Here is a 25,461-nt window from a genome sequence, read left to right as displayed (position 1 = left end):
CAACATTTGAGGCGGGCAGGACTATTTGTTTGTTCAACCACAGTCAGATTTAGGAATTTTGAAAGAGCCAAGAATCACAAAAAACAACAATAGTTGAAAATCAGAGGTCAATGTGGCCAAGCGAGGTGAGAACAAAATGGTTTTGTAAGAACTCCAAAAAAGCTCAAAGCACAGCTTTAATCATTGAATCAACCTTAATTGCTTTTGTACTCGCCTTATCCAACAATGTCTAACAATGTATAATCCAACAAAAAGAAGGATTAAACAGCATTATCACTGCTTTATCACTGTCGATCAAATATCATTTTTGCCTGGGATTAAATGTTAAATGTTTGCCTGCGATTAAAAATGACCCAGGGTTAATCCAATAAATTTAAACCTATAAAAGTGCATGACAGCTTACACAGTCGTGGGAGTGAATCCTCTAATTTATTATTCCAGTCGATAAAGAGGATAGATAGACAGATAGACAGACAGTTACAGACAGACAGCTATACAGACAGAAAAACAGGCAAGTAGACAGAGAGATAGTTAGATAGACAGGCAGACAGACAGACAGAGACACATATAGACAGATTTGGCAGACGCATCTATAAAAATTTTTACAACTGGTTGATATAATTGTAAATATTTCAGTTCTTTGGCGGGAACCTCCACCTCAGCCCATTCTGGAACAATGGTATACAATTCTTCACCCTGAACTATTTCCGTCAGCCCCTCCCTTGCAGTTGCAGTTTTTACGAATCCTACTATGGCAAATGCCTTGCTTATGAATATAAAATAGCTTGTGCTGACGTTGCCTGGTAACCTTTCCGCAGCGTAAAGACGCCTAACCTAATTAATATTCAAAAGCCAAGCTTACGCTTCAATATGATTCGTCAAGTGGCCCAGCGCCAATTTACCAACGTGTCTGTTATCCAATCACACAGCGATACAATACTAAGCGTATTAATATTCATAAGACGGGCCTTCAACGTAGTAGAAGTTGTCAAAGCGCGTCCCGGGTTACGTGATGACGCCAGATGTATATGAGCGCACGCGGCGGGATCTCTTTCCCTTTTAGCGCCATCAGAGCGGGAGCCTCGCGCTGTTCACTGCGCAGTAGCACCGCCGCCTCACGCACAGACACGCATCCTATCTCGGTAAGTCGGATTTGAGCTTATAAACCGCTTTCTGCGGCTCTATAAATTCGCTTGCATGTTTCTGAGTTAAATGTTGATGGTTTTCGACGTCAGGATCAGACATTTAGCACGCAAGCTAACCGTTAGTCTGTCTGTCAGTCAGTCAGTGAGCAGCCATTGAAGCTCATTCCACCATGATGGAGATGAAAATGGCTGTTCTTGTTTAAAATAACACGTACTGTATGATTTATCCGCCCAATGAACTAACCAAACTAAACTAGTCGGTTTTTGTTAACTGGTTTGGGCGGTTAGGGTATTTCTGTCAGCATGTGTATGTCTCACGTTGGGAGGATGGTGATTCTCTGGCGGGTAAGTTTTTTTTTTCGGTGGGTGTCTGATCACGTTGTCGGATAGATATTGAAATTATCCCGGATGATTTAACTAGTTGGGTTATTTTAACGAGAACAGCTCTTGTGATCTGACCGTGTAAATGTGTATTGACGTATAAAACATCACACCATTTAATCTTTTACATATGTATACCCCGGTCGGATAGTTTAAAAGCAGTTTTGACTAAATGTTAATTTTTTTAAAGAAGGCTGGTAAGCTATGTTAGCTCATTTGCTTGTTTTAAACTGCGCATGCTTTTACTATTTTTTTCTAAATTCAAAAGTGAACGCTTACCCGTGTATTTAATAGTATCTAAATTTGTCTTAAATGCAAGTTATCAGATCATCATCGTGCATGAGCTTTACAATGCAGAAATGTGTTGTCATTAGCCAGTTTGGTTTAGCATAGGTAGCAGAGATGCCTGTGCCAGTCTGATCACTGTGCACGTGTCCAGTGTTTAAAACCACGGATTTTTTTCATATAAACATCTGAATCTGATGCACTGGAGTGGTCTGATCACACCAAGTATTGTCTCGTGTGTGTGCTATACGGATACTGTCCAGCTAACGGCATTAGCCTGTGCATCTGTGGAGGAAACACGTGTTAGTGCAGGGCCGGGCCTGGTGGGAACTGATCTCTGCACTGTCCTGTGGATCAGATCCCACACAAAACCATTAACCCAGTTAAAGTCTTAACAGAAGTTACAAATACTGAGATGGGGAATTCTACACATGGCTTAACAAAGACATTTTGTGTGATGTTTAGTTTTCCAGATCTGTATAGGATGAGCCTGTGCCACTCATTAACAAAGCTGTGTAGTCATTAATGTTTTATTATCAGCATTATGTTTGTTTATTTTGTCTGGGGTTTTATTTTGATTGTCTTAAAGGGGTGTCCCCATGGTTCATGCAAATTTAAATGGGGTGGGGTGAATTTACATTCTGCTGTTTATAGGTTCCTTTAAACTTTTTTGATTTTTTTTCTGTTCACAGTGATGGACAGCGTTTGTTTGGGATAGATAAGTGCACAGAAACTTTGGCTTACTGGGTTCATAGATTATAGATTACCATCATCTTTCACTACTAAAGAATTGTTATCATCGAGTTTAGAGACTGTAGGTGGTGTGCCAGCATTTTTGACTGTGCTGTGATGTTAAAGCTCTTATTTGATTTCAGTTATTTCTCACAAACTCATACAATATGCTCTTATTAGCTTTCAAAGAGCCTATCCATGGGCTTGACATGGAGAGAAGGAGGAGATGAGCCCTAAAATGTGCCAAGAATTGATGCTGCCAGGGTGGCATTGAATTATTGATCTAAAGAAGTACTGAGTAGGACGAGAACATCCTGTCTATAGCGAACGCATCTTGAATGAAGTTGGTCAGTCTCTGCGCTGTAAGTCTCTGTAGATGTCTGAGACTACGACTGCGGCTTGGAGGCTTTGGTGCGGTCTTGTCTATGAGTTGTAAGGACTGATCTGACAGATGGATCCAGTGAGATTCAGAGCTGGAGATTGTGGATTCGCACCTTTGATGTTTGTAGCAAATGTTGTGTCGCATAAACCCCAGGGATTGGATTTTCTAGCATGGTAGCTGAATGGCAGATTGCAGGGAGATGTGCATGCTTTGGTTGTTGGTCTCACATAATTGATCCGGATGCTGTATGTGGACAGTTAAACTTGAATCACTTGCATGAATTAACATCAGCGACTGTGTTTGCTTGAGGCTGTTTAGGATGTTGTTCATAATGGAAAACATTAACATTCTCTTCTGTCCTTTGTTTCCAGGAAATAACACGGTGAAACAGCATGGCAGATCCTGACAAGTAAGTACTGTCGTCTTTGTTAAAGACCGTATATAGTTGTTTTGTTGTCTGTATGATTTGATCCTATATTATTTCCCAGTTAGGCAGTTTATATTGATGATATCCTTGTACCCTGGAGACTGTTCATCATATCTTTTATCTGTGCAATAAACAGTCTACAACCACCTCTCGGTTGGCTTTAATATGATCCCTTTTATCTCTTAAAAACCTGATGTGCTGGCCTTGTGTTTGACCCCTTTTTCTCTCCGTGAGGTCTCATGTCTGATCTGTAGCCACTAACACTCCTCTGTTTAGTGTCATGCTCGGTGTGGCATCCTAAACTTTTCTGACATGCTAAACATGTGTTTGCAACTCTTCATGCCAGGTTTCAGTCACTCAGCACCTCTCTGAATCAAGCTGTTGGGTCATCCATACACCTGTTGGTTACCACAGGCTCTTCCTGTTTCCTTCGCTTTTACACTGCTATCAAAATGATGTTTCCTATGATGTGATGACAATTAGATGGGTTTAGATCATGTGCAGTTTGATGGTTCCTAATGGCTCCTCTCAGTTTGAATGACAGCACCAGTTCAACTTGTAATTTGATAGAAAGCAGCTTTAACAGAGCATTTCAATGGTGAATAATGTGACCCAAGTTGAACATTAAAACAAACCCACATAAATGAGCCCTTTAATGTCCCCCCTGAGGTACACAGACCCCCCTTACCTAAAATAGCTTTACTTATAAGTACCTAATACAGCTTTGTCGAGCATTGGGTGTGTATACTTTTATGTTTGTGATTGTTGGAGTGACTCTGTGTGCGTTTGCAGTAAAGAGCAGACTGAAATGGACCCGGCCGATATGGAGGATGTTGAAGAAGTGGAGGAGGAGGAGACTGCTGAGGACAACAGTAAAGGTATCGTCTATGAATTCATTACACGCTCCATCCATTCTTGCTGGTATTGACCAAAAATTAAAACTCGCAGGTTAAAGAGAAGGGTTTTTAAGATTCTAAAGCTGTTTCTCACTAGAGTGTCTCTTTGCCATCAGTTCGCTTTAAATAGACCTCCTCTATGTGGATTGTGATCAGTTTGACTTCTGTAAATTTGATGTAAGGGAAATTGAAATGCTGTCTGTCGTGCACTCGAATGGCTGACACACACTGACACTGGATCACATTCATTAGAAAGAGATGTGTGTGCATGTTTGTTCTGGCACATTCTTGTGTTGGGTAACGTGATATCAGTCAGTGACCTCTCTGGCCTTAGTTTTGCTTAGCGGCTGGACCGAGCCAGAGATCCATCAGTAAATGTTAGTGCTAGTGAAAATGTGTTTAATATTGAATACAGGCATTACTGCCTTGACTAAATGTGCCTTGCTCTGATTGCTGTAGTAACACAACTCACCTCCTTGTTTTATTTTTGGGTTAAAGAGCATTTTTATCTTTGACCCTTAATTAGGGGTGCCCCGATCAATGGCGATATCCACAAAAAATATGCGTCTGAGCACTATTCTAAATCAGATCGATATTATTCACAGCTATTTCATGTACTACAGCTTTTGATCAGTAAGTCTGTATCTATCTGAAATCGCTGTTAGTTTAATCGTTTATAACATGCATTTGAAAAATACATATTATACATACATGTATACATATTCTTTATTATCATTTAAATACCTGAAAAGGTTTGAAGAACAGCAATATAAATATATCCTTAAGCCACTTCCTGGAGCTGCGTGTCATAGCTGTATGTGTAGGGTTCTTCGCCTGCACCACATATTGAGTTTCTGCAAGGGAGCGCCCTCTGGCTTTTGGATGTAGCGGCATTTCACCTTAATTCATTGAGACGCGTAGCAAGCATCATCGGCCGATCGATCGGAGCATCCCTACCCTTAATGCAAAAGGTGCTCTTAATTTGAATCTCTTTGACCTTGTTCACATTGTCAGTCCAAATCTGATTTCGGTGCATATCTGATTGGAATCCAATCATATTTAGAACGTGTGAATGGCCAAAAACCACATGAAATCCATTTTTTCCTAATCTGTTTTTAGGCACACCGCATCATAGGGAAACTTGCCTTGTTAACCTTTGTTTAGTCATGATAAACTAAATAAGTCGTCTTCTCTGTGAGTAACATCCGTGACTGATGACATTTACGTGAAAAAGAAAGTCTACGGAGAAACGGACATTAAAGCACTGCCACCTTTTCACTGTCACGAGAGAGACACGCGCTGTCGAAGCGCTTCACACAGCGCGAGAGAGAGGGGCGTGCCGAGCGCTCGCAACAATGAATTCAAGCCGTTTTAAACAGTAAAATATACATGTAAATGGGAATCATGGAAGATCTATTCGTGGTGGCCAGTGTTGATTCCGTGACTGGTGCCGCCATGTTAAATGAGATCACGCGAGGGGAGGGGGAACAGAAGCAAGGAGGTGGGGGCGAGCACAGCACATAGAGAAGGCAAAGAAGCAAAGTTGCGAAATCAGAATTTAATACAACATTATATCAATATGTCAAAATCCATTTTGAGTTTAAAAAAAAAAAAATTACCGTTATAGTTTGTATATCGAGATATCATCCAAGAGGTGGTTTGAAATCCTTTTCAAATTGCAATTCCGCTCTGATCGCATTTGTGTACACGGCAGACGTCGATGCATATTGTTGTTCCAGCACAACATCATTGTCGTGGAAAGAGTACAGATCATCCGGAAATCGGCAGGACGCACACATCGGATCTAAACAGTTGTGATACACAATGTGGACAGTGAGTCTGTTAGGGCTGGGTTTCGATTCAAATTTTAAGGATCGATTCTGAAGATCTTGAATCGATAAACATTATTAGATTCCATCTGATCCGATCTTTGAGATTTAGATTATTGTTTTTGAAAAAAGCTTTTTTTCCAGCTGTTACCTGAATTACAGGACTGTAGTTATGCAACATATTGATACTATTTGCATTTCTGGAGTTTTCAAAACAACCGCTTGCTTAACATTCCTAACCGCCATGTTTATTGTTTTAATGTCATTCCACCTCACGCACATGCATGAATTCAATCTAGGGTTGCTGCGGTGACAGAATTTTCCCACCGGTGGGCTTATAAATGCGCATGTAGACGTGCATATTTTGCTTTCACTTTTGAATTACGCAACTGTTTGAATGCAGCGCTTGCGTAAGCTGCATTAAATCACGTATGAATTTGCGTGCAATGCGAGTGCAACAGCTGGTTTAATTAAGTGCTTGAGTCAATGTGCGCAGGTAATTCGCACAGAACCCGCCAGTCCCAAGCAGAGCAACCGGCAACTTCTCCATAAAGCGCTGCTTGAATGATGGGTTTGTTTTTCTTGATGATAAACACAACAACAAAACGATCTCGCTTGTATTAAAAATCATATATGTATATTATAACAAAAACGAGTAACAACGCGGCTTCTGCTGTCGTCTGGTCAGTCAGCCTTCCTCGCGCACTGACAGAAATAAATGAAATCTGACACCTGCTGCTCTGTGATGTGACGCGAGTTCAGCTCTGCTGAATTCAGGCAGCAGACACATTCAGTTCTTAGTGTTTGCTCTCTCTAATGAAACTAAATTATTTAATTACAAGAGAATAGTGCTGCACAATTAATCGCATCGCAATCGCGATGTCAGCCTGTGCAATTATATGACAGCAAAATGTTGCAATTATATTAAATAAGTAAATGTGTGGACTTGTTAACACAAACTTTCTAAAAAACAGTTTTACTGATTTTCCTTGCTGTTTAAAAAAAGAAAGAAAAATGAAAAAAAAACTGCAGTGCACGTGTGGCATGCACGTGTGTGGTGTGCTTCGTCACTTATACCAGAGCGAAGATGGATGCAGAGGAGGTTGACAGTGATCTGGTAGCTAAAAAAAAACTATGTCTGTTGTATGGCGGTATTTTGGATTTAGGATTACTGACACTGAGCAGTTGCTACATCACGTGGCAATACGAAAACATTTCTAGTTTTACAAATACAAATTTTAGCTAAACTGTGTGTGGATTTTCTTTAAAACCCATCAAGTTGACTCATGATACCATTTAGTATAATCGCAATCGCACATTGCAATTTTAGCATCAATAACCGCAATGGGAAAAATTACCCAAATCGTGCAGCCCTACTAGAGAATATTAAAACGACGGGGAAAGCAGTGTCGCGGTGGGCAAGTGATCTAATCGCGGCAAGCCTATTTCATTGACGCGGCAAGTTTAAGTTATTAATTAATAAATCGATCCTCTGAGTTACGGATCGATCTTTAGAAAAAAATATGAAAATTGATTCAGAATCTGTGAATCGATTTTTTTCAAAACAGCCCTAGAGTCTGTCAAATTGGATATTCACCAAAATTGAATTTGGACCGACAGTATGAACAAGGTCTTAGACTCTCACAGCTTAACTGATCCCATGAGCCAGATGGTTTGAGTAATTTGTTGTTTTTGGCAAAAACGTCCACTGATTTAGAGGTGGACGGTATGAGCAAAAATCCATTTCATGGAATGGGTAATCTTATTTTATAGTAACAGTATATTTCATGTATACATGTTTTTCAGTTTCTATTGTATTTGGAATATAAAAATTTACAGAAATTTGCCACTCACTATAACTAAATGCTTACCACAGTTTTAAAATATGGGCTAGTTAAAGTTAGTGTTGGAGTGAAAATGCCCAGAAGATATCAACAGATTAAGTCTTGATAGACAGAATCTTGTTTTTAAATCCGTTATTAATGTTATAGACCATCAAAGCTATGGTATGCATTGTATTTTGTAATTATGTATACGGTTCATTAAAAATAGGCAATATGTGAAATGAAAAGTGTAATATATATATGCACAAACCTTAATACCTGTATTATGAGAGATGGATCTCTAGATATTGATATTATAAATATGACAGGTGCTATGAGGTGATGACCATGAGTCCGTTTTAAGGTCTTGATGCTCTTTACTTTTTGTTAGACTTAAATGTTGCATCCCTTTCTGATCCAATAAGTTTGTACTATAAGCAAATGCTGTATCAAAATATAGCTGCAAGCAGCGATACGGGGTCAAGCACCTTCAGCGCAATGAGCACCCAAAGCACAGCAAAAACGGCACGACGCAGCAAATGCGCAAAGCGCAGAAAGCGCGCAATACAGAGCCCGAACCCGAAGCAAAGCAAATGCAGAGCAGAACCACTGCAGTGCGGAGCAACAACAGTAAAGATGGCAAAAATATAACACGTGTGGAAAACCAGACAGGTCGAGAAGAACGTGTTAAAGGGAACACAAAAGGAAATCTCAATAGGTGAAAGTAAGAGCTGGGATTCGAACCAAAGACCTCAGGTTCCCAAAGCAACGCACTAACCGCATGCGCCACTGAGTAAACGATTAAACCACTGAGTTGGTGTGTCCAAGCTATAGAATAGAGATTTAGAGCTGTAAACATTGATATCCAGCAATTACCAAACGTGCAGAAATGACAACAGAGAGCACAAATAACTGAAATACAATGTATAGTATGAAAATCACAAAACTTAAGTGAGAAAAAAGTTAAGACAAAATATCACAGCCCATGGGATTCAAACCCATGACCTCAGAATCTCATGGCATGTGGTCAACCAGATGCGCAACTCAGTTAACACAGCTCAAAGGGCAGCAAAAAACAGCTTAGGTGCTGCAAGGATTGACATATGCCAATCAACACAGATGCAGAACTGACAGTGCAGAGCAGAAATCACAGAAATACAATGTATATGAGAATCAAAAAGCTCAAGTGAGATTGAAGACAAGAAGATCATTCTGTATAGTGATGCTATACAATGTAATATACAGTCACATTAATTTACCATGACAAATAGACAACGTCACAGGCATGGTCAACTTTGGAGTGGTATTTCTAAGAAAAAAACAGAATATCAAAAATCTGTTCAGTCATTTCTGTGCGGATTGCTCCAAACATTATACGAGCAGTACCTGGCATAAAATAAACAAAATTTGTAAAAGGAGTAGCGAAAAAATCATCTACCATATGCTTTACAATAACACATGAACAAAATGTTGGAAAATGACAAACGAGGTATTGTTGCAATCGGCATAAACCAGTGAATACAATTTCACAAAGAAAAAATTAATATCAGACAAAGTATTCAGAAGTTATAAGCAGTTCCATAAGAACTGTTATAGTTTATAACCCCTAGGTGGCGCTGTACTCTGACTTCCCAGGTACCTTCAGGACATCATGTCGAAGCTCCTTACTAATTTTTGCGCGGATATGTTCAATAGTTCAAAAAATATAACAAATTATGTGAAATTTCAAAATGGCGGACAGGCGGTTCAGTCAAACCCGGCATAATACACATCGACAGATGCGGCATGAGGTAAGCAATCCATAGACATCAAGATCATAATTTTCTGACAAACAGTTCAGAAGTTATGGGCAAAAATAGCCTATTTTCATATCTCATGACCCATAGGTGGCGCTGTCACCAAATTTGGCATGGACCCCCAGTTCATGGTCGACATGAAGTGTACCAAATTTCATTTCAATTGATCAAAGAATGACTGAGCTACAGCTTCAGAACCATTTTTGCTTCAACCTCGTTAAGTTTGCGCATTTATTACTTTTGAACAAAGATAAATATCAAAATTCTGTTCAGTCATTTCTATGCGGCTTACTCCAAAGATCATCTGTGCCAAATCTCATAAGAATTGAACCACATTTGAAGGAGGAGTAGCGAAAAAATGGAATACTGTACATTTCAAAATGGCCGCTACTGTAATGGGTGGAGTTTTACTGTAAGGTATTAAAAACAACAAGCATGAGGAGAGCAATCACGTGTACTAAGTAGAATTTTCATAGATCAAGCGGATCAGAAGTTATAACCCTTTGAACATTGAATTTTTGCACTGCTGGTGGCGCTATAGAGTTAGTACTAGAGACCCCATTTTTGGTCACATGACTTTTTAAGACCACCACTACAACTGTGCCAAATTTCATCATTTTCCTATGTACGGTTCATAGGGCTGCCATAGACGCCTATGGCTAAGAAGAAGAAGAAGAAGCAGAATAATAATAATACTAACAATTCCAATAGGTGTCACAGCACCTTCGGTGCTTGACCCCTAACTACATCGCTCCGGCAGCGCACGTGTCACTGATATAAACAAAAGTTTTGTCTTGGTTTGCTTAAAGCTCAGAAAACTTTACAAATATTAGTATTATGTGCAGTGCCGGTCCTAGATGCTGGGGGGCCCTAAGCAAAGCTTTGTGAGGGGCCCTCTGTCAGTGCATTCAGACCCTTATAGCATAGCACACATACATCTCGGAGACGTCTATTTGATGTCTGCGTTTACATCTGCAAGATGTCTTATTTAAATTGTTTTCTCATCTGCAATACGTCTGTGAGACGTCTCCTAAAAGATGTCATATAGACATATTGAAGATGTCTGCAAGACGTTTTTGATTTAGAATGTATGTAAAGCAGCTCTTTTCCTTTATAAGATGTTTTTACACACCAGATGTATTCCAGATCTCCAGATCTTCACCAGACATCTCACAGACGTACCTGTGCTATCTGGGTAAAACCCAGTCAATGTTGCTGTTAGTTAGTTGTTAACTAACCACATAGTGTATTATCTTATAGCTGTATAATATTCCCATATGCACATTACTTTGAAACCCTGACCGATAAACTTGCTGATTATAACATGAAACATGTATTTGCTGATAAGTTGTTTTGATTTAAAATGTGTTGTGAGAAGCACTACAAAATTTACCTGATCTAAATGAATGTAATGAATCAAATTAAATTACATATAAATACATACTGTTAATACACAGGGGTTAAATTGGGATTTGTTATGTGGGGGGGGGCTCTGTGGGGAGGGGTACTTCGAGGGGTAACATGTTTAATACTGATGACAGCAAAGCCACTGGTGTGTTTCAATGACATTCTGGACCTCTGATAGGATTTGATAAGTTTCAGCTTTAAAAGAGCATTTCACCCGTAGAAACATTAATCTTTATTGAAAGTGTTATATTTGTAGTCGAAATGTAACATACATTTAGAATTTGGTGCCTATTTTACAGAGAAAAGGGGTGTTTGTAGTCTCATTCCCTCAACAAAGACATTGCACTTCCTTCTTTCAATGATGCAAAATGAGTCTTCTATTAAGTTTTCTCGACGTGGGCACCATTCTTACCTCTCTCTCTCTCTCTCTCTCTCTCTCTCTCTCTCTCTCTCTCTCTCTCTCTCTCTCTCTCTCTCTCTCTCTCTCTCTCTCTGTCTCTCTCTGTCTCTCTGTCTCTCTGTCTCTCTGTCTCTCTGTCTCTCTGTCTCTCTGTCTCTCTGTCTCTCTGTCTCTCTGTCTCTCTGTCTCTCTGTCTCTCTCTGTCTCTCTCTGTCTCTCTCTGTCTCTCTCTGTCTCTCTCTGTCTCTCTCTGTCTCTCTCTGTCTCTCTCTGTCTCTCTCTGTCTCTCTCTGTCTCTCTCTGTCTCTCTCTGTCTCTCTCTGTCTCTCTCTGTCTCTCTCTGTCTCTCTCTGTCTCTCTGTCTCTCTCTGTCTCTCTCTGTCTCTCTCTGTCTCTCTCTGTCTCTCTCTGTCTCTCTCTGTCTCTCTCTGTCTCTCTCTGTCTCTCTCTGTCTCTCTCTGTCTCTCTCTGTCTCTCTCTGTCTCTCTCTGTCTCTCTCTGTCTCTCTCTGTCTCTCTCTGTCTCTCTCTGTCTCTCTCTGTCTCTCTCTGTCTCTCTCTGTCTCTCTCTGTCTCTCTCTGTCTCTCTCTCTCTCTCTGTCTCTCTGTCTCTCTCTCTCTGTCTCTCTCTCTCTGTCTCTCTGTCTCTCTCTCTCTGTCTCTCTGTCTCTCTCTCTCTGTCTCTCTCTCTCTGTCTCTCTCTCTCTGTCTCTCTCTCTCTGTCTCTCTCTCTCTGTCTCTCTCTCTCTGTCTCTCTCTCTCTGTCTCTCTCTGTCTCTCTCTGTCTCTCTCTGTCTCTCTCTGTCTCTCTCTGTCTCTCTCTGTCTCTCTCTGTCTCTCTCTGTCTCTCTCTGTCTCTCTCTGTCTCTCTCTGTCTCTCTCTGTCTCTCTCTGTCTCTCTCTGTCTCTCTCTCTGTCTCTCTCTCTCTCTCTCGTCAAATTATCCTGCACGAGAGCGCGTTCTTGAAGTTCAAAGGAAAAAGCGCGTGTTTTCGCTGCAATTGTGTCACCCAATTCGCGTCACTTGAATCGCCCCATGCTAAGACGCGTGTCTTTACATTGACTTAATCTGCTCGCGCAAATCCTTTATCTTGTTCCCTTGCTTCACGTTTTTTTCCCTTTATTCTGCTCCAGACGGATAGCTTTGTCTTTGTTTTAAATCAATGGTGGGCATATAATATGCGCATCGTTACCAAATCACTCTTCTGCGTCATGCACGCGGCCGTTTCTAAATTTGAAGGCTGCAACCTACGGATCATGTCGCATATGCGCGCTGCATACGTCATCAAGCCTGATTTATATAAGTTAAATAAGCATTTCATTTGCAAGTCATAAGCATAATATAACAATTAACCATTAACTAAGAATAATAGTCAACATTATAATTGTTAATATTCTAAAATACGTTTTTATGACGCATATGCAGCCTACAAATGTGACCTCCGAAGGCTGCAGCCTTCGGATTGAGAAACTGCCTGCATGTTGTCCGAGTACATATCAGTGATTTAAGAAATCATTAAGTATTTTTAAAAACCCGCACAAATTCGGAAGTTTGCAAATTATTTAAATTATAGCGTCTTGTTTTCATTAAAAATAATAATAATTTTTCTTTGATAATGGTTTTAAATAATTCTGAGATCAAGGGGGCCCTCTAGTGGTGCGGGGCCCTATGCAAATTGCGTACTTTGCGTATAGGAAAGACCGGCACTGATTATGTGCAAGAAGTGCTTTCTTTATTTGGTGACGCAGCTTTTTGTGCATGCCTCGAGATACCTCACCCAAGAGACCTGCTGCTGCATGAGCATAAAGAGAGAGTAAGAGACCGCAGTGGATTCACTGGGGCTTATGACATTATGGAATTTATGCTTTAATTTGTTATAAATGGATTATTTTACTTTATTTACTTTATTTTGAGTTAATGGAATATACCGTTATACCGTTATACCGCCCAGCCCTACAGTCTTTTATTTTTGGTTATTCCAATAAAATACTATACAGATAAAATCTGCTTCCAAATTTGGATTTAGTTGATTGACACAAAGCAAAATATTATTTTGATGATAAATGTAATAATGTAAAAGGCTACTTAAAAAACATGTTAAAGCCACCGTGCATGGCCCCGCCCCTAACATGTAAGCATCCATTCAGGTTGTAGCTGTATTTAAAAGTTGAGCGATAACGGGTGTGTTCGACTTCATGCCGCGCTGCACAGACCGATCGGCGACTGACTTGAAGAATTGCATGCCAGTTAGTAATTTTGTCCGACTTCAGGTGGCGCTGAAGGCACGTGACACTGTCATATGGTTTTAAAGTACCACAAGAGCGTTTATATTTTATAGAAAATAAAAATACCAAACTAATTCACTTCATTCGCAATAAAAAGAAAAAGGAATCATGGTGCACACGTCACTACGGCAAGCAGCAGGTGTTCGGCTTGACGGCTTCATCTTCAGCTCCTCCCTCGACTGCAAGTGGCAAACCTCGCTGGTCTGCGCAGTGCTGGAAGATCTCGAACACACCTACTAGCTTTCCTGTGAGTGGGCGTGGCTTCATCAGTTAGTGGACACGCCCCCAGCATTTGACTGGAGAGAATGTTGCCTGTTTTTCCAAAATTGATACATTTGCCTGTTGTTTTTCCATAATTCAAATTTAATGGGGTGGTTAATAACATCTTTCTGTGGTTAGAACCCACACGATCATTATTTTCATGATCGATGGTCAATGTCACCGAGTACTCTCGTGCACATCCCTAAAATAAGAGTTGAAAAGCAGAACCCATCCTGATCGTTGTTTGTAAATGGTAGATTACTAGCCGGTGGTAAGTGTGGTTTGTAATGTGTTTTTTCTGTGTAAGCATCATTGATATCTGACACGTTTCGATTCTCTTTGCTCTGTTTTAGCACGTCAGCTGACCATGCAGATGATGCAGAATCCACAGATTCTTGCGGCACTGCAGGAGAGGTTGGATGGGCTTGTGGGGTCTCCCTCAGGGTATATGGAGAGGTAAAAGCAATTTGTATTGACCTTTTTAATGATGCAATCTATGCCACCCAGATGTGTTGACATAAACTGCCCATTAGTTAAATTTGGAAAGACTTCTGTAAACCAGACATGGCGTCAGTGTCATGAGTCATCTGTAGTCCTGGGATCTTTCATTGTGCTGTGGTGTTTATAATGCCTTGTGTTTTTGGTCTCTGTTCAGTTTACCAAAGGTGGTGAAGAGACGCGTCAATGCCCTCAAGAACCTGCAGGTCAAATGTGCCCACATTGAAGCCAAGTTCTACGAAGAAGTTCATGAACTGGAGCGCAAATACGCTGCTCTGTACCAGCCTCTCTTTGACAAGGTCACTATCTAAAACTTCACACATTAGTATAATTTTTAAGGTGGTTTGGTTTTAAATACAACCATATGAAACAACAATTACAAAGTGAACACACATTATGCTGAAGAAGCAGTTTCCATCTGCACTAGACTTCAGTTTTGTCCACTGCTTGAAAGCTTGGTGTTTGTCTGCAACGCAGAGAGAACTGAACGTTTGACAAAAAATAAACTTTGAGGTGTGGCTGTTTATCCTCCCTCAGTCCTCTTTCCGTCTCCCAGTGGAAAACCACTCCTGCTGTGGCGTCTGACAGACAAATGTCAGAGAAATTTATTTATGTACACAAGGTTTTCACCTTTTAGATGGCAATAACTTGTAACCTTAATAGACCCTGGTCTTAGACCAAAATGTATGTGTGGCAAAGCCCTTTAGCCTACTGTGTGGTGTATATTGCAAATTAGTCTTTCTGAGTAATCTAATATTTCCTTTCATTCTTACTAAATGTTTAAAAAGTTTTATTAAAAGATTCTGTCATGAACCTCAGCAGCCTAATTAAAAACCATTATGGTGAAGCCATCCAATAAGATTGGTACTGTTAATTTTGACCAGCTTTTACTATTATAGACATATTGTGACTAATACAGATGTGCCTTATGTGATTTAAAAGGGAACAAAAGAATAATGTTGTAAAGAAGTTTGGCTTTCTAAACATGTCTAAAGATGTTAACCCTGTTTGTATCTGTTTAGCGGAGTGAGATCGTGAGAGCAGCATATGAACCCACAGATGAGGAGTGCGAGTGGAAACAAGATGAAGAGGAAGAGTTGACAGTAAGTAAGCAGGTACAGGTGATCCATACCTGCATGCTCTTAAAAAAATACCATTCAGGTACTATAGGGATGCATGGGTCAGGTTTTTCTTTGTGAAATTATTTGGCTGCACCGCACCACTGTATTTATTTTTACAACCCGCACCTGCAGTCATTTAATAGATATAATAGGCATTCTAATTCAAGCTGAAATGAAGCCTGCTTTCATTTACAAGTGCTTTAAAAACAGCCATTGGATTACATCGCCCTGTAAACTGGCAACAACATGCGCTTATAAATCATAAATACCAGCAAGGTCATTTATAACACGATGGGATAATGTTAAACATTTTCAACATTTACAAAGCAGCATATTCATCTATTTCTAAATTCACAAACTTAATTTCTCCCACACCTCATCTTTCATTTTATTTGACTTTTACATGACGTGAGGCCAAAAGTTTGTGGACATCATGCAAGTTGCGTTGCTACGTAGGCCAACGTATTTTACCTTAGCAAGCATCACTAACGTACACCAACAGTCAAACCATTGGATACATTTGCTTATTTGTAAGCTTAATTGATATTCAAATCTGTTTTTCTTTACAAAAGTTATCCCAAAATTGAATTGGGAGCAGTAAACAAAAACTAAGCGTCTGGGATATATGTGTACCCCTTCAATGACCAATGTGCAGAGTTGTGTAAAAAGATCCATATTTTATTTAGAAAAAAGTAAATTGGTGATATATTAAATAAAAAGTTGAACCAAGCGTTTGAATGGTCTTGTGATGTTTTGTGGGGGTATAACTGTGCTCTGTTTTCGTCTGGTCAGGAGGAGATGAAGGAGAAGGCTAAAGTGGAAGAGGAGAAGAAAGATGAGGAGAAAGAAGACCCTAAAGGAATCCCAGAATTCTGGCTCACAGTTTTCAAGAATGTGGATCTTCTCAGTGAAATGTTGCAGGTAAGGAGAGGTGATGACATGCATGTTTAGAAGTAGTGCTGGTTTGTGCTGCCACCTAGTGTTGATAAAGAGAGCACCTTATTGAATTGAGGTTTTAGACTGGTCAGTGGGCTTATATATTCTCAAAGGGTCACTGATGGCATTTTACAGACAGCATGCAGAAATGCCTCCTATAGAGGTGTCCCATAAAAAAGTCACTTGTTTTGCATCAAGGACATTTAGTTTCCTCATGCATTCTTCTTTCCGCCTTCTGTCCAGGAACATGATGAACCAATCCTCAAACACTTACAAGATATTAAAGTCAAATTCTCTGACGCAGGCCAGCCAATGGTAAGTCTGACGGTCGTTAATCTGTCTGGTGATCTGTTAGCATTTTAATTTTTTCTCACCACTGTGCGTCTGTGTCTCCTCCCAGAGCTTCACATTAGAATTTCACTTTGAACCCAACGATTTCTTCACAAACACAATCCTGACAAAAACCTACAAAATGAGGTCTGAACCGGACGAGTCTGATCCATTCTCTTTTGACGGACCAGAGATCATGGGCTGCACAGGGTACAGTTCAACATTTCTATACACCTCAATGATTACAGTTTTTCATTTCAAATTCTTAATAAAATGAGCGGATAGATCAGATTGTCAGACAACAAGTAATATAAAGGCTTTGTTAAACTCTTGTAAGCAGTCTGTAACTTTATTAATTCTTTGTATGCGATGGAGAGTCATAGCTCATGTAAAGCATATGAGAGGTTTCATTACGCTCCAGTAGTCAGTCACTAAAAGTGTATTGTTGTGGGTGCAAGGTATAGTGGGATAGACTCATGCCTTATGCGGGCATCTCAGTAAGTTTTGTAATGTGACTGAATGTGACTCTGTGTGCTCGACTGTTTGTTCAGGTGTACGATCGACTGGAGTAAGGGAAAAAATGTCACATTGAAAACCATCAAAAAGAAGCAGAAACATAAGGGGCGTGGCACAGTGAGGACGGTCACAAAGACAGTCCCCAATGATTCCTTTTTTAATTTCTTCTCTCCACCTGAAGGTAGAAAACCCTCTTTCTCCAAAGCACTGACTAATGTTTATTGTTTAAACACTTAACTTTTATGTTAACCTAACATACACATTTATGCAGTTATGTAAAAACAACCATATCTTGCTTTTTAGTTGATCGTGTGTGAGATTATGTGACCACTAAGATGATTTTCTTTTTTCTTTTGCTCTTTCAGTTCCAGAAAGCGGTGAACTGGTGAGTTCTGGCATTACTGGCATTTGCAAACTTTGCTAACGTGCACTAGTGTTAACTGTTATCATATCTTGCATTTTATTGGTTCCTTTTCCATTTAATCACCCATATCAGTCAACCACAGATGGCTTGTGCCCTAAAGGCTCTGTGTGTTAGTGATGAGTATCTGATGGTTTATTTGTGGTCAGGATGAGGACTCTGAAGCAGTGTTAGCAGCAGACTTTGAGATCGGACACTTCATCCGTGAGCGTATCGTGCCCAGGGCGGTGCTCTATTTCACTGGCGAGGCCATTGAAGATGACGATGATGATGTGAGTGAAAGGCAACACATCCTCTAATATAGTTAGCAGTCACTTATTTCCAAAGGTCTGATGCATGTTTGTGCTTTGGTTTTACAGTATGATGAAGAGGGAGAGGAAGCGGATGATGAGGTGAGTCGGTGTCTAGTTACTTTTTCTCTGATGTCGATGCCCCTGTCTGTTTTCTAAATGATGTGTTTGTGATTTGACAGGAGGGGGAAGAGGAGGCAGATGAAGAAAACGATCCAGACTATGAACCCAAGGTAGGACAGACCTCTTATCAGTGTTTCTCAGTCAGTCTGATGTAGAGATCTCAACATACAGGACACATACTGTCACCTCGGCTCATGCATCTCTCTTTCTTTCAAATTCTTATCATTGCACCAGCCCACACAAACTCCTTGTGCTTTCCTCAGTTTAAATAAACATCTTCAGCATGCCAGTGTTTCAGCTTTTCTTAATGCATGCAGAAAAGTAATCGATTAGGGCAAGGCTAGTTTAGGTCAGGGTAGGCACAATCTGCCTTTTGCGTTTTATTTGTGCAGTCAACAGCATAATTAAATGTGAAGTTACAAGCACTCCCGACACCTTGTGAGTTCTCTCTAAATTTCTCCTCGCTAGGTGTAAATGATGTCTGTAGTAACCCTGTTCTGGTAGGTAATGCTCGAGTGAATCTATCCCTTTTTAACCCTCATGTATTCACGCTTGAGTTTTTAACCTTAACCAATCCTCTCACACATTAATAACTAACATACCCGGCTGTGTATTTTGAGTTCCACTTTAACCATAGCGTGTTTTCATTACCCTCTGTATTGTGTCTGTATGTTGAAGCATCTGTTTTGCTCTTAAATGAAACTCTGGTCGAATCGCAACACCCTAAACAAGCTATGCAATCAGAACTTGTTACGTATTTCTGAAGGAGGGACTTCATAGTACAAGGAAGACATCAGCCTGTTTTTAGGACCGTGAAAACAGCGGTATACTGATAAGTAAATTGTGTGAGAAATGCCGCGTTTTTCTTTACATGTGAAACATGAACACGTTATATTGCACACTGTAAACAAAGTTTCAAAATCACAGGAAGAATGGGACCTTTAAAAAAAAATACGAGGCCATAACTAAACCAAGACTAATAAAACCCCATATCGGGCTATTAATTCCCAAACACTTGATTTAAGAGTAAAAATAAGTATCACAATGTTATCACTTGCTCGCTTGTTTCTGAGGAGGAGGGTGTCGAGTAAAGGAGTAGTATGAAGCCTAGACCGGCATCAGGGAGATTGTCATGATGTAGTCTCGTTTCCATTTCCCCTTCTCCTGTACTGGTTTTTGATGACGCTCCATGGTAATTTGTAGTGTTAAGCCCACTGGTCAGGGGTGGGAATCTGGTTCTTGTAAGCAGGCATGAAAATCCCTTACCTTTCAGCGAAATTCACCGTTTTGAGGCCAAAAAAGTTGACCCACGTGAATCGTGTAGATTCGATGAGAAAAAACATTTGGGGGGGAGAGGCGATATACGCGCGTTGTTTGTAGATGGCGCGCCCTTCGCCATCATTCAACATGTATCCCAGACATTAGATTAGGTTTGTGTGAGCTCATGCTGCGCTGCAAAAACCGACAGGCAGGCGACATCAAAGTATCACGAGAGTGAATCGAGAAGTCATAAGGAAGTCTGCTTTCGAACGGCTCTCGCGCTACTGTGATGTCATCCGCATTTCTGTGTTCTTCGTCATACACGCTTTTTGAAGATGCGTAGAGGGACTGCCTTCGGGACTTAAAGTCAACAGAAAACGCTGTAAAACTATAACTGTAGAATTCTAATGTGTCAATCAATTAAAACAACATACAGAATGTACACAGACTGACATTGCAAAGTGACCTAATATATCTTTTGTTGGAATGGATTGGAACGAATGATGGACATATTCCTCGCTTGTAAGTCACATTGGTCTACTAGTCCAGTGGTTCCCAAACTTTTTCAGCGTGTGGCCCCCCTTGAGTACGGTGCATTCCTTCGCGGCCCCCCAAAGAAAATTTGTGACAAAAAACTGTTCTAAAACTCAACATTTTAATAAAAAAACCATTAAATTAAACAAAAAAGTACTGCTTTTGGTTAGTAGCCTTATTTTTTTTTAGGTTTAATTACACAGAATTCATGATAAATTAATGTATTTCATAAAATGTCATAAAATTGGGGCCCCCCTGGCACCATCTCGTGGCCCCCAGTTTGAAAACCACTGTACTAGTCTACCGTTGTAAGTACTTAAACTGCAAAATTGCATGAAATGCTGTAATAAGAACATACTGTTACTAATATTGTTAATGAGAAAGTTTATCGTTTACAGTAACATTTTAAGCAATTTTAGACTATTTGACAAAGATGCTAAAGTGAACTGTTTTAAACTCCAAAGCCCATGCACTGAAACGCTTTTCAAAAATCACGCAAACACATAATTTCTTTAGGCTTGACAGGAGATATACAAACTATATTGTAATACCACAGTCTCTGCAAGTATTCTCATAAAAACAGTTTATTATAAGTGAGCAGTTGATCATATGTGTCAGTGTATAGATCTACGCTTCTCCACCGGTGTTAAGAAATGCTTATGTTTGAGTCATTATGTTAATCAAATTACAGAAGACAAAAGGAAAATCACTTTTATAGCTTTAAAAAGGTAAATTATATTAATTTATATAATAAAAACAGTTATATTAATTTGATACGGTTTCTCTACCTAATCAACACTGCTACTTTGTTCTTTTCGATTTTATATGCTTGTAATGTCTTGATTTGTTATTTTATTTTCCCACATCACTTTTTTGCTTATCTGAAAATTATTTAACCCATGACTCAAAAACCATAATGTAATTCATTTAACCAGTACTATATTGTAAAATTAAGTCATTTTAAAGTAGATGTAGACCTCAGGTCCATCCTATTCCAAGGCCAACTTAAAATTGTATGACCTTGCGACTGATGGTCAGATTATGGCGAAATAAAATTATTGCAGATGTAAAATAGCAAGGGAATGCTACTTGTTACAGCTTTCCACATTTATCAACCTATTTAATTAAACATGGTCGACCTTTTTTTTTTTTTGACCAATACTGAAAAAGCAATGTGGCTGATATAAACGAATGTAATTACAGTGAGTGGGAGTTTGAGCAGAAAATTGAATAAACTAAATATTTATTGTGCAGAATATATTTATTAAAGGTCCACTGTGTAGGTTTTAGCAGCATCTAGTGGTGAGATTGTGAATTGCAACCAATGGATCAGTCCACAGCCTCAGTCTATTACTAGTCTTGAGTAGCCTTGCTAACACCAGACCAGTCTCATAGAAAAGGACATGTGGTCTGGAAACCACATGCTCATTTTCTCGTATTTGAGGCGGGGTTTACAAATGCCCAGAGCCGTTTATTGGATGCTACGAACGTCTATCTATATGTAGCGTCTGTACGAAGCTCATAGCCAATCGTTTCAATTATACCAGATGACATAAGAGCGACATAAATTCAAGCGTCAGAAACTTTTATCAGGTACGTGTGCACACAGCTGAAAGCTATGCAACTAAACCGGTAGCTGCATATTGATATTGAAAAGCAATATTGAAAAGCAATTATTTTTTTTTAAATAAACTTGCGTTCAAACTGCTTCGAACACTTAGGCTCCATCGAAAAGTAACTTTGTGTCTGCTGTCGTGTTGGATAAACAAAACCGCATCGGTGTGTCGCATAGACGTCGTCATCGTCTTGCTGCCCCCTCCCCGTTTTGTGATTGGTTCCCTATTTCAGTGGAAAAAATGGTCCATGGTTTCCATGCTACACTTGCAGTGTGAATACATTTGCACGCAAGGCAGCATGGGGAAACCCAGGCTAAGTCTTGAGGCTTTCAAACTATATATATCAATCATTTAAATGCAAGTTGCGATTGTAGCAAAATTTTATAGATGTTGTGCTCATCATAAGTCTCATCAAAGTTAAGATGTGTATGAAAAGTGAAAAGTATTTTATTGGTGTATCCCTAAATATCATATCCAATCAAATCTTGACGTATCTTCTGCTGAAAAGTAGAAAGCTAAATGGACTGTGTAGTATATAATGCTAAAGCGGTAAATAATCTGGGGTTTATCTTCATTTGGTTCCCGTATATTTAATACATAACTGGCATTTCTCTTTGGTGTTTTACAGAAGGATGCCAACCCCCCAGAAGAGTGCAAACAGCAGTGATGGCGCGCCCACTTCTGTCAGGATCCTCTACACTGTAACGGCTTCAAACAAACATAGTTACTTACCGCCTTACAATGTTTTGTATTTTTCTTGGTAGAAATAATTGAAAAAATTAAATTTAAGGATTTCAAGATTTTGTTACAAAGAAACAACTCTTATTGGGAGCCGCGGCTCATGGCGCATAGTATTTTACTAGACCGGTTTCTTTTTCTTTTCACTGTATAAATAGTTAGTATGCAGAATATCCCTCACAGCATGACACTTGTTTCTTCACTGCTAAACTAGTCGGGTTCTTGTGAAGTCTATTGTATTGCTCTTAGACAACAGCTGTGGTTAGACTGTCCGGAGGTGACGTTTACGTAACGTGAGTGATCGTGGTTCCTTTACGCTCTGAGCAACCAAAGCAGCGACGTCTCTGGTATCGTATAGACCGGCGTCTCAGCAGGGCGGCACAAAGGTGCTTTTCTTTGTTTAAATCCATAACTGTCCCCCAATATAGCACTGAATGTTTGTAATTCGGTCCAACTTGAGTCCCATTTAATACATTCCACCGTTTCCTTCAGAAAAACAATTCTTCAATTCTGCGTCGGTCTATATTAGAGCGAATAATCACCATCCGTCAGCTCTGTTGCGTTTATTTCTGACAGGAAACTGATGGTGGCATCGGTGCATTCCACATTCATAACGGCGGTTTGTCCCTGTTGTAGTAGACGCTCTGATGCATGACTTCCTTTTTTATTTTCTATGAGCACTTTGTATTTTCGTCATGCATCGGTAGCGTACGTTCCGCACAGATTTGTTCCACAAAATTGACCAGTCTTTGCTCTTATGATAACCAGACTCCGTATTGGTTACGTCAATACGCACTTTTCGAACAAACCAACTTCCTGAAGTGACCCCCAAACAACCTCATTGGAGAATCAGGCTCGGTATTCGAGAATCTGATCGGTGGAGCCGGTTACGTGTGATGGCCCTGAGTGATGTTTGTTGAGGAGTTTGCGGTGTCCCGGCACCCTCTGTTTGGCAGGCCTATCACTGTGAAGGGGTGTGTCTGAATGAGCGTGCGTGCGTGTGTACATTCGGAGGCAGGTCTTCGAGTCCTCCTCTTCCCTTGTAGCCCAGTCCAGCAGGTCTGAAGCAGAAAGCAATATTTCCACCCAGTAAGCCCAAACCCTGCAGTATTCCTGTGTCTTGCAGCGCAGATCTGTGCACGTGTGTAGCGCAGACCGTCTTGTAGTTTAGTTGTCTGTCGGGCGGTTGATTCAGCAGGGATCTGTGCGGTCCCTCTCAGCAGCTGTTGTCAAAGCAAAATGCCATGCTACAAAATACTAATGTACTCAATAACTGTACGTGGATGTATATTCATGAAATAAATTGATAAAATGTGACGCTGTGTTATTATTTCGGTGGTGGGAAAACATCTGATATGCAGAATACCGGCTTTATATTTTATTGAAATGCATGATTTATTAATCTACCTTGAATTAAAAGCTGAACTATAAATGGTTTCTATTAAATATTTAAAAGTATTTTGTTTGGTGCTTTGGTTTGTCATTTCCATGTCAGTAATAAAGTGGCCGATTATTGACTTTGAATCAATACCATGGATGTCCATTAGGAGGCGGTGTTGGACAAGTTGCTTGCAACATAGAAATGATTACGCTGATCAATATCTTTATATATAATGTTAAACAAATACAACCAATATCTAATAAACATGCTGGTACTTTAATAAACACTTTAGCTGATTGTGTGCAGCTTTAATACTTTTTAAAGGTTGAATTATTTTAATAGGTGGCCTTGTAATGTAGATAATGCAAATTGCAGATGTGTTCCGATAGAAAACCTAATGACTGCTTACAGACAGGTATGCTTTAAAGCAGCTGAATTAATCAAATTGCATGTGATTCCTAAAGTTGAACGTGTAGGACTGTCTTACAGAAAATATTTTGAGAATCATTTATAATCTTGTCATGGTCATACCTTAATCCGGTGTTGTGATTGGCTTTGTTACCTACCTCACAAAACAAGCGAAATCTGAACGACCTAATTTTTCACATGTTGCAAAGAATGGCTTATCAAAACTAAGTTACTGGGTTGTTCATTTTCACATTTTCTAGGTTGATAGAAGCAATGGGGACCCAATTATAACACTTAAACATGGAAAAGTCAGATTTTCACAATATAACCCATTTAATGTATACTTTACACTTTAAAAAATGCAGCATGAAGTTGAAACAAATTGGTTTTGCAAGTCAAAAAGTTGACATCTCTAAAAACAAACGGTGCTTTATAGCACCAAAATGGGTTCTTTGCCCGTAATCATAGAAGAACCATTTTTAGTGCCATATAGCACCTGTGTAGAACCATATAGGGGCCATATAGCACCACATATGGTTCTACATGGCACTATATGGTTCTACAGGTGCTTCACCGGTGCTATATGGCACTAAAAATGGTTCTTCTATGATAACAAGCAAAGAACCAATTTTGGTGCTATATAGCACCCTTTGTTTTTAGAGTGTAACACTAAATTAAACAATTTCAACTTGTTTAAATAAGTTAAGTTAAAGTAGGCTAACATAAAAATATATGTTTATTTGATGTAATTCTTTGCAGTATAATATTATGTAGAGAATTTATAGTACATACTGTAGTATGCCTAGATTTTATTATTTATTTACTATGGTTTCGTGGACAGGACTAGAACTTACACTCCAAAAAAACAGTGCTATATAGCACCAAAAGTGGTTCTTTGCTTGTAATCATAGAAGAACCGCTTTTAATGCCACATAGCACCGGTGAAGCAGCAGTGAAGAACCATATGGGGGCCATATAGCACCACTATAGCACCACATATGGTTCTACATACATAGCACTATGTGGTTCTACACAGGTGCTTCACCGGTGCTATATGGCACTAAAAACGGTTCTTCTATGATTACGAGCAAAGAACCACTTTTGGTGCTATATAGCGCCGTTTGTTTATAGAGTGTAGATTAATTAAGAAATATAAGTTTAAGAAACATGCCTTACTAAAAACATTATTTCTCTGCATTTTCAATCAAAACAAAGGGCACTTATGTATTTTAAGATATGT

General features: G+C 39.6%; 1 protein-coding gene across 3 annotated transcripts; it reads left to right on the top strand.

The window, feature by feature from the left end:
* The first annotated feature begins 1,021 nt into the window (after nt 1-1,021).
* nap1l1 (nucleosome assembly protein 1-like 1) lies at nt 1,022-23,749 on the top strand. Of its 3 annotated transcripts, XM_065273467.2 has the most exons (16): nt 1,022-1,142; nt 3,297-3,334; nt 4,145-4,230; nt 14,403-14,505; nt 14,705-14,846; nt 15,570-15,662; nt 16,461-16,589; nt 16,848-16,919; nt 17,005-17,144; nt 17,486-17,631; nt 17,816-17,835; nt 18,021-18,143; nt 18,231-18,263; nt 18,344-18,394; nt 18,753-18,784; nt 22,323-23,749. In XM_065273467.2, exons 2-15 carry the CDS (start codon nt 3,318-3,320, stop codon nt 18,756-18,758), a joined length of 1,161 nt encoding a protein of 386 aa, XP_065129539.1. In that variant the 5' UTR covers nt 1,022-1,142; nt 3,297-3,317; the 3' UTR covers nt 18,759-18,784; nt 22,323-23,749. The 3 variants fall into 3 exon arrangements, with proteins under 3 accessions (XP_065129539.1, XP_065129537.1, XP_065129536.1); XM_065273465.2 differs by lacking the exon at nt 18,753-18,784 and having other exon boundaries at nt 15,570-15,650; XM_065273464.2 differs by lacking the exon at nt 18,753-18,784.
* Nucleotides 23,750-25,461: the final 1,712 nt, after the last annotated feature.

Source organism: Paramisgurnus dabryanus, chromosome 1 (genome assembly GCF_030506205.2).
Source record: "Paramisgurnus dabryanus chromosome 1, PD_genome_1.1, whole genome shotgun sequence".
Lineage (NCBI taxonomy): Eukaryota > Metazoa > Chordata > Actinopteri > Cypriniformes > Cobitidae > Paramisgurnus > Paramisgurnus dabryanus.
Note: the sequence above shows the minus strand (reverse complement) of the source record. Positions and strands in the feature narration are given on the sequence as shown.

Bases quoted from the DNA above. Each gene is read 5' to 3' on its own strand.
- nap1l1 (XM_065273464.2), top strand. The intron at 14,847-15,569 runs GTCACTATCTAA...GTATCTGTTTAG, and splicing joins ACCAGCCTCTCTTTGACAAG to CGGAGTGAGATCGTGAGAGC. The intron at 17,145-17,485 runs GTACAGTTCAAC...CTGTTTGTTCAG, and splicing joins GAGATCATGGGCTGCACAGG to GTGTACGATCGACTGGAGTA.